At 37.1% G+C, this 8,907-nt stretch overlaps 3 protein-coding genes across 3 annotated transcripts in view; 2 read left to right on the forward strand and 1 right to left on the reverse strand.

Annotated features, from left to right (window-relative positions):
• Positions 1-390: 390 nt before the first annotated feature.
• On the forward strand, positions 391-2,466 carry LOC116843489 (odorant receptor 4-like). Its single transcript, XM_032813945.1, has 5 exons — positions 391-776; positions 1,129-1,359; positions 1,443-1,556; positions 2,017-2,172; positions 2,274-2,466. Exons 1-5 carry the CDS (start codon positions 450-452, stop codon positions 2,322-2,324), a joined length of 879 nt encoding a protein of 292 aa, XP_032669836.1. The 5' UTR covers positions 391-449; the 3' UTR covers positions 2,325-2,466.
• A 1,031-nt stretch (positions 2,467-3,497) lies between these two features.
• Positions 3,498-8,907, forward strand: part of LOC116843497 (odorant receptor 22c-like) — a 6,855-nt gene continuing 1,445 nt past the window's right edge. The window contains exons 1-5 of the mRNA XM_032813955.1: positions 3,498-3,945; positions 4,628-4,952; positions 6,807-7,037; positions 7,359-7,472; positions 8,178-8,333. Of these exons, the coding sequence (XP_032669846.1) occupies positions 3,695-3,945; positions 4,628-4,952; positions 6,807-7,037; positions 7,359-7,472; positions 8,178-8,333 (1,077 nt within the window). The 5' untranslated portion in view covers positions 3,498-3,694. The remainder of the gene's footprint in view (positions 3,946-4,627; positions 4,953-6,806; positions 7,038-7,358; positions 7,473-8,177; positions 8,334-8,907) is intronic.
• LOC116843491 lies at positions 5,797-6,994 on the reverse strand. The gene is made up of 4 exons (XM_032813948.1): positions 6,889-6,994; positions 6,670-6,809; positions 6,409-6,550; positions 5,797-6,312 (listed from the first exon to the last, which is right to left on the reverse strand). Exons 2-4 carry the CDS (start codon positions 6,675-6,677, stop codon positions 6,130-6,132), a joined length of 333 nt encoding a protein of 110 aa, XP_032669839.1. The 5' UTR covers positions 6,678-6,809; positions 6,889-6,994; the 3' UTR covers positions 5,797-6,129.

An 8,907-nucleotide genomic window follows, 5' to 3' on the forward strand; every position in this document is an offset into this window, starting at 1 on the left:
CTAACGATTTTCTCAATCTGGTGGACAGCGTGAGCACCACGCTGCCTTACAGCTTGCTCTGTGTGAAGCTGATCATACTCTGGCTGAATCAGAGGTAAGCCACTCTCTCGTGTATCTCGACACAAATTGAAAATGTTCCTCGTCAAGTGCGTATCTATTAGTGCATGCACAGAGAGAACGATTTATTGAATCAAATAAATGTTTCTTTGGAATAGTCCAAGCAAATTATTTGATTGACACAACACAAATATTTCTTTGGAACTAAGCCGCGAATAAATATTTTTGTTGCGTCAAACAAAATTTTGTTCGATCAATCAAAAAATTCGTTTGGACTATTCCAAAGAAGTGTTTACTTGATTCAACCAAATCGTTCTCTCTGTGTACGCCGAGCAGTTGACGCGACAGACGTTAGGACGAATTTCAGGTTAGTCGACGACATTTTCTCGTCGATGTCGCGAGATTGGCGCAACTGCGGTACTGTCGCTTTCAATGTGCGTGCCATGACGAATAAGGCGCATCTTTCGCGCCGATTCTCCTTGCTGATCATCTGTGTGTACTCGATGGCCGCTGTGGTTTACGTCTCCGTCATAATGGAATTCAACCACATCCATTCCGACGAGCTCAACAACGAAGAGCAACAGCTCTTTCTTAAGATGGAGTTTCCCTTTGATTACGATGTCTCCCCTATCCGTGAAATCATTCTGTTCGTTCAGTTTGCTCAACTGCTGAGTAACGCCTCAGTAATCGGGATGCTTGATGCGCTGATCATAACGCTGGTGAGTTCCTCTCATTTACTTTGTCCAGTTATCTCGTTTAGCAATATAAATGATGATTTTCTGTTTCTCGAACATGTCGAAAAATTCTTCATGAAAGTCAATCCATGTCTTAATTTAAATAGACCGCATTGTGATTAGCGATATTGTTTTGTCTCGACCCTGAAAAACTAAAATATATTCGGGCCAATCCAAGAAGATAGTTACGAATAATTATTTCTGTGGGAGAATAATAATGTCGACAATAATATCTGAGATAATTATTGGTGTTTTCCAATCCTGAAAATTTTCCAATCTATCAAATTAATCTAAATTATCAAATCGGCGAATATTCGTCTTTACGCCTTGTTTTTAGATGTTCCACATAAGCGGCCAGATAGATATCGTGTGTCACGATTTGTACGAGCTTTTCTCACAAAAGTATGAACACAATTCGTACCGAGAAGCTGCAGGCACGCTTATTCGCAAGCATCAAAATCTCATCGCGCTGTCCGACAATATCGAGAATTTGTTCTCTTACATCGCGTTGATGCAGTTCTTCACGAATACTCTTGTCATCTGTTGCATAGCAGTCGTGATCGTGACAGTGAGTGTCTCTCGTAGACAGCCCGTGCCGCTTGAGTATCTGTAAGTGTGCACGCTTACTAACAGTAATCTCCATCGTTTCAGTCACTCGAAAGTAATCAGGGATATATCGTGTTGTTGAAGTCTCTGTTCTTTTACATCGCTATCACCCTGGAAGCGTTCATTTTCTGTTTTGCCGGAGAATACCTCAGTAACAAGGTTTGAATTGTTGCTTGCCGTAAAAATGTTAGTTACTTAATTAATGATTTGAGTTTCGCTCAAAAGAATTATTTTGTTATGTGAAATTTTCGACACGGTATGTAATTTTTCGACGAATCAGTAATCCAAAGGAAAGCCGGTAAATGAGGCCAAATTTTGCTTCGCGCGATGGATATACTTCTAAGACATTTATGTTGTTTGGTTAGAGACGTGTAATTCACGAGATAAAATTTAAAAATATGCAACTGCATTTACCTTACGGCGCAGGTTACTTTTGCACAGATATATAGTTTTATTATAACAAACACTCAATATTTTCTCGTCCAATTGGACGCTGCTGTACTTCACTGTACACACAAATATGTCAGCTTGTAGTGATACGTCATAAGCTACTTTAAACTAACCTTTAAAAATTTTTCCTTGAAGGATATAACTCTTTGTCTAGCTTTTCTCTTTTCAGAGTAAATCTATCGCGAATGCGGCTTATGAGGTGCTTTGGTATGACGCAAAACCCAGCAAAAGCCGAATTTTATTGATTCTAATGTTGAGATCGCAGAAACGATTGACTTTAACAATCGGGAAATTTAACGATCTATCTTTGGAGGTCTTTGCGGGCGTAAGATGTTAAAAACTGTGTGTGTGTGTGTGTGTGTGTGTGTATATGTGTGTCTTTCAGATAAAATGTTCTCTCTAGTACACAGCAATATTATATTTCAGATTTTAAAAGCTTCTGCGTCTTACGTATCGGTGCTACTCGCGATGTCTTGAACAATGAAGAAATATCAATTACGAAGTATACGTGTATTTTGCAGACATATACAGGGTGGGACAATAGCATTGTGTCTACTTTAAATATATCCGTTATCTCATATATATATTTCATATAGTTTTGAAGGAGAGACAGTAATAATGACTTTTTTACGAGTAGAGGTATGTAGAAGATTTCAAGATTACCTTGAGTTTTTTAGATGGAATATTGTTTGAAATAGCGGAGATAAAAGAATTGAACAGTGTTATTGTACTTTGTATATTATCATTATAAATCATATATGAGTATTGTATATACAGGTTGTTACAGTTAAGAGGGGAAATATTTGGTGAATTCTGCAGGTCAAACCGAGTCGAAAAGTCCTCTACCACTTTTTTATTCGAGTTATAGTCATCGCGATATGACGAAATAAAAATGATATAATTGCACGAGTAACATCCTGTATATTCTCATGTATCACTTTCACGCACGATTCATTTCTTTCTTCTTCATAAATTTTGCAAACGTATCCATACAGCATAAATGTTTAAAAGACATTTTGAGACGTCCGAAAAATATCTTATATGTTTCAGACATCTTCAGGATATCTCTAAGACATTTATGTTGTTTGGTTAGAGACGTGCAATTCACGAGATAAAATTTAAAAATATGCAACTGCATTTACCTTACGGCGCAGGTTACTTTTGCACAGATACATAGTTTTATTATAACGAACACTCAACATTTTCTCGTCCGATTAGATGCTGCTGTACTTCACTGTACACACAAATACACCGGCTTGTAGTAATACGTCATAAGCTACTTTGAACAACTTCTAATCATCGATCACTTCGAACTTCATCATTCGTATATGTCTGCACGTTGTATTTTGAAAATTACATATAATTCAATACATTATTGTCGACATTATCGTCGTCTGTTGCGTTTCTTTATGCATTTTGACTGAACTTCCATGAAGATCCGCCACTATTCTTTATTCGGAAAACTCTTCTCGACGACGATCACACCGACGATCTTCACTCGCACAAGCGCATGACCGCGCTTTCCCTCGTTTCTTGCATTTTTAAAGTAAATTGCCCGCGATAACCACGATCAGCGGTTCGTCCGGAAGTTATCAAGTATTATTCTCGTTGATCCCTCGAAGTCTGCAATCATCCTTCGATCGTCGCAAACTTTTTTCCTAGCGTTGCTAAGCATGCTACAAAATATAATGTTCGCGATTGGTCGGTGACGGTCAAGGTGGGGCCCGCATCTGATCGTCCATATTAATATTTTGAGGCTTACCCTCCGGCAAACGTCCGGCGTTGCGAACAAAGCCGCATCCGGCTCGTCCGTCGACGTGACGGAAGCGGAATCTCAATCTAGCGCGATGATACCGACCAGCACCGTCAGCCAACAGGCCAAAATCGGCTTGCAACTCACCGGAGTGTGGCCGAATTCCTCTGTCTTGTTTAAGCTGCTCTGGACATCAATAATGATAATAGCACTGATCTTCCAATATCGATACGTTCTCTATCACTTCAACACCGACGATCTGCCACATCTGATAGACGGTTTGAGCACCACCGTGCCGTACAGTCTTCTGTTCTTCAAGTTGATTGTCCTATGGATCAAAAATCGGTATGTGTTCTCTATAGTTTTGCTTATCGCTTTTAATGGACGCTAGTTTTTGTACGGAGTGCATGATAGTTTCAGATTCTCAAAGGTTGACTGCCAAGTGAGATTATTTTTCATCCAAAATTTCCTGTCATTTAATCCACTAGCAGCCTATTTATAGTATTTTGTTTTGCTTCATGAATCATATAATTAGTATATATTTCTTTATTTTATGTTTTTTTATGTTTTTTTAGACGTAATTCTCGTAATTATATTCATGCTCTCAATAAAAGTAGTTCTAATATCTGGAACCTTTAGAGTCTAAACAGTCTGAATCCTTCAATCGAAAATGTTTGTGGAATAATTATGGTCTCCAATATTATGTTTTCTTCTTCACTCCTGAAGTTATCCCCTGGTAGAGACATTGTAAGGTTTACTGCCACTTAATAATATTAAAAAATTTTCGAACTCAAAGCTCGAATAAACTTACGATGGTGATGTAAGTGATGTAAGTACTGTTGGAAACTCTCTATTCGCAAATTAGAAATGTTATTCTGGATATTACAAAAAGGAAAGGTAGATGTTGGCAGTCAACTGGTCAAAATTGTACTTTTTTCTCGTCTGTCAATTGGCAAGAACGCATTTGGCACTTCGTAAATGTACAAGGCATCCGTGTTGTGACGCATCGCGAAGTGTTGCGTTGCAGAGTATTCATCGATATCCTGACGGCAATGTCCAAGGATTGGCGCGAGTGTTCCAGCATGCATGTCATGATCGACAAAGCGACGCTGTCGCATCGTTGCTCTAAATTGATCATCGGTATTTACTCGACGGCGGTGTTGCTTTACAGCACTGCGTCCATTGACTTCAGAAAGAATATCGATGTTTGTCGGGAGCTGCTCGTAAAAATGGAGCTACCCTTTGTCTTTTGCGAATCGCCAACTTATGAGATCGTCATGTTCGTGCAGTTCATTCATCTGATGGCGGTCTCTTTGATTATAGGAACAATCGATACGTTAATTGTTACATTGGTAAGTGGAAGAAATGGAGGAGGCTAGAACTCGGCTGGTCAATCTGTCAAAATGATCAATCTGTCAAAGTGTTAAATGTTTCCAGCTTTAACCATTGAGTTAAAGACAGTTCTAGAGTTGATCCTTTATAACTACCTTTAGAATTGATTATTTACTAACTGCTCTAATTTAAAATTGCTCTAGAATTGTCTGGTCAAAGCCCGAAGTGATTACGAAACTTTATATTTCTTCATTAATTTAGTTGGTTAGAAAATATAAACTTTCTTTGTTAATTTAATTATCTAAACCTAGAATTGACCAGACATTTCGCAAAGTGGTCGCGTGTCGGGCTTTGGCCATAACATTTTACAATATTATAATTTTCAATTATATGTACATATATATACAATACAAATACAAATATTAGTAATAATGTTCGTAATAATAACCACAGACTTTCACATATACATCTTTATTATATACTATACATACATTAGATTCGATAATTCCGTAGAGATTTCTACGAAAAATCTAAAGCCTGTACTTTTATAATTAGGTTTATAACTTTATTTCTTCTATTTTTTCTTCAATGACCTTCTGCTATTGAAAAAAAAAAAAAACAGTTAATGTATCATTGAATAAATTGCAGTTATGTCTAGCTACAAAAGTATTGGCTTTGAATTTTTCGTCAAAATCGCTACGAATTTACCAAACAATCCAGGATTTTATAATATATTAGATTGTTAATCAGTCTAAAACGTGAAACTGATTGACAGATTGCCAAAAAGACAGATTGAGCAGAAGTCTGTGGTACTAATATACGTGTCAGTTGCGTGAAACGCTGACAGATTCCTGAGAAATGAGAGAAGAAAATACTTAAAAACTTCTCTTTGTGGGATATAAAGTTTATTCACACAAGTAAACTTTACATCCCACAAATAAATGTTCGGAAATTTTTTCTCAGTGTAGTAGATTCGATCGCAAATATCGAAGATATCGATCGATATCTACGCCTCGAGAACCTTTATCCCTTCTCTCACGCGAGTCAGTCAAGCTTGCGCCCTTTGCGCGACTCCCACCACCCATCCATACGCCTTCGATTCACGATCCTTGCGTGCGCCGACGGAACGTTGCACTCGGGGTGATCCCCCGCTATGGTGAGACTCGCAGGAGGGGGTTCTCAATGCCGCTCTTTGGCTTATGGCTCCCAGTTGCTTCGCATATGCCGTTCTGCCTCGTGATATGAGGACACAAAGACCATATTCTTGCTTCTTTTTTTTTTACTTTGGACTCCTCCTGGTGTTTTGCCGTCACTGGTTAATCGTGCCCCCGTTTGGATCCAACGTTTCGTGCAAGTCCTTGAGTTACCGAAGCAATAAGTCTTGAAAAACGTTAGTACAGAAAATTAGAAGTGTTTGAAACAGTTGGCTCAGCCATCTGTTCTTCCTTTGTGTGGGCGCTCCTTTCTTTAAATTACCGTTTGTTGCGATGCTGCCGGAAACTCTCTCGTAACGAACGTATTATTCACTCCGTTGTACAGAGATCCATTTAATGGAAATTCAATCGGCGTATTATTACTGCATATTCTATATGCCATTCTCGAAGTGACGAAAGAAATTCTGAACAAAAATTAATAAACACAAAAGTGTCACATTTTGTATTTCTTTGAGATATACAATCTGTACAATCTGTGTAGAGATTTAATTTCTTATAATAAAATTTTCACTTATATATTTACCTTTTCATATTCTTGCTGGAAGGTTTAATAGCATGAAGAAAAATTTATTATTTCTAACATAACGTTTGTATCTCTCGTTTTCATCCTTTCCTTCCGTCAGTTCGATAACGTGTATAACCAATTATCATAACACGTAGATGCTGCACATTGGTGGACAGATAGATATCATACTTCAGCAATTGAACAAGATCTATCCCAAGGATGGCGAGTATGGCTTACCTACTGGCACCGCGAAGTCCTTAATTATCAAGCACTATAAAATCATTGATTTCTCGGACAGCATCGAGAACCTCTTTAGCCTAATCGCGCTAATGCAATTCTTATCGAGTATAGTGATCATGTGTTGCATCGGATTCCTCGTGATATGCGTGAGTACTCGACCACATTTGCAACTTTGTTCTGTAAGTGCTGAATATACGCCAACATTTTGATTGCACTGGTCGCGATGTTTCATATAAAAGTTATTGCCTGCACATTTAAACATCACGTTTGGCGGTTCATGCCTGCGCACTCGAAATCTGCGAGTTTCGATGCATTTGGCTGAAAACAAATAATGATATAAACTTCTAATTGCACTCGTGGACATCGTTTATTCTGCCGTTTAGAGTGTGCGTTTCTATCTTTAATACCTCGTCGAGCGCGCATCAATGATTCCCTCGATATTTTTTTTTGACCTGTTTGATCCGCAGACATTAGGTACTGATGACGGCATCAGGATGTTAATAAAGACCTTTTTCTTCTACATCGCCATGACCATGGAGTCGTTCATTTTTTGTTTCGCCGGTGAATATTTGAGTAACAAAGTGAGTAGGCGAGTTCGTCACTAATCCCACACTGTAAAAACTGATGTTAAATTTAACATTTCATGTCACTCTCATTTATGTGTTAAATTTAACATTTCATGCCACTCTCATTTATGTGTAAATTTAATACAAATGTGGTAAAAAATAACACGCATATGTAAAAAAAAAATTAACACAAGAATTTAACACTTGAATATCGTCAGGAATCACAGTTTGTGTTAACTTGACATATGTATAATGTTAAATTAACTAAAATAAAACGTTACTTTAACATTTGAGAAAAGTATTAATCTATGGTTTTGATGAAATGAAAGTGTTAAATTGACATAATTTATGTCTGACATATTAAATATGTCAATTTAACATAACCAGTGATTCCTGACGGTATTCAAGTGTTAAATTCTTGTGTTAATTTTTTCTATATTACCCATGTTACTTTTTAACATTTGTTTTGTGTTAATTTACAACTTGTGCTAAATGAGAGTGGATGATTTGGTACACATAAAATGTGTTAAATTTAACACATTAGTTTTCACAGTGTAAGTGCTTTTAACTTTTGCATTGGGTTGTTGAAAAATCGCTAGGCTCTGTTGCTGGTAGAAAAGTCTGATGCTTACATGTAAAAACGAAGCACTGCGCGTGTATCGAGGACGACACTTTGTTGTTTCCATACATCTGTCTGTCTGTCTGTCGTTTATATTGTAGAGCAAAACGGTCGGCGATGCGGCATACGAGTCTCTCTGGTATGTCCTTAAGCCGCAGGACAGCCGCATGCTGTTGCTGATGATAATGAGGTCACAAAGACGGCTGACGATCACCGCGGGGAAATTTATGGATCTGTCACTGCAAGGATTCATGAACGTAAGATTTCAGTAACCATGTAGTTTCAAGAGAAAACTGCAGTTGCCGATTTATATAGCCACATCTAAAATTAGTGATGACAAGTTTACATTGTTGTTCTCATTGTGCGTGTTAATGTTGAAAATAATTTTATATTTTACGTTAAATGTGCGACTACGTTTGTGTGTGACATGAAGGCCCGTATTAATAGTCATTACTTGAAACTCGTTTCAACTGAAATACTCAGATTTTAATTTAGAGTTAGATGGGAGTTTTTCAGTTGAATCGCGATTACGGATATAAGTGTCATATTTATTATAATTCAACTGAAGAGAACTTGGATTTACTTCTGAATAAAAATCTGAGTGTCTTATCTGAGACAGGTTTCAAATAACGACTATTAAAACGGACCTAAGAAAGTTATTTCATAATGCACAATTCCTGAAATTAAAGTCTAGATTGAATATACCTGTAAACAAATTTTTGATATATTATCGAGCGTTAATTAAATAACTTGAGATATAATTTAAAGATATACACTTAAATATATATATATATATATATATATATATATATATATATATATATATATATA

This window comes from Odontomachus brunneus, unplaced genomic scaffold, assembly GCF_010583005.1.
Source record: "Odontomachus brunneus isolate Ranch 3 - 2012 unplaced genomic scaffold, Obru_v1 Obru_scaffold_033, whole genome shotgun sequence".
Classification (NCBI taxonomy): domain Eukaryota; kingdom Metazoa; phylum Arthropoda; class Insecta; order Hymenoptera; family Formicidae; genus Odontomachus; species Odontomachus brunneus.

Excerpts from the sequence above, each read along its gene's own strand:
- LOC116843489 (XM_032813945.1), top strand. The coding sequence starts at position 450 with ATGTCGCGAGATTGGCGCAACTGCGGTACTGTCGCTTTCAATGTGCGT. Across the intron at positions 1,557-2,016 it reads GAGAATACCTCAGTAACAAG|AGTAAATCTATCGCGAATGC; the intron begins GTTTGAATTGTT and ends TTCTCTTTTCAG. Across the intron at positions 2,173-2,273 it reads CTTTGGAGGTCTTTGCGGGC|ATTTTAAAAGCTTCTGCGTC; the intron begins GTAAGATGTTAA and ends ATTATATTTCAG.
- LOC116843491 (XM_032813948.1), bottom strand. Across the intron at positions 6,313-6,408 it reads CGGCAGCATCGCAACAAACG|ACTTATTGCTTCGGTAACTC; the intron begins GTAATTTAAAGA and ends ACGTTTTTCAAG.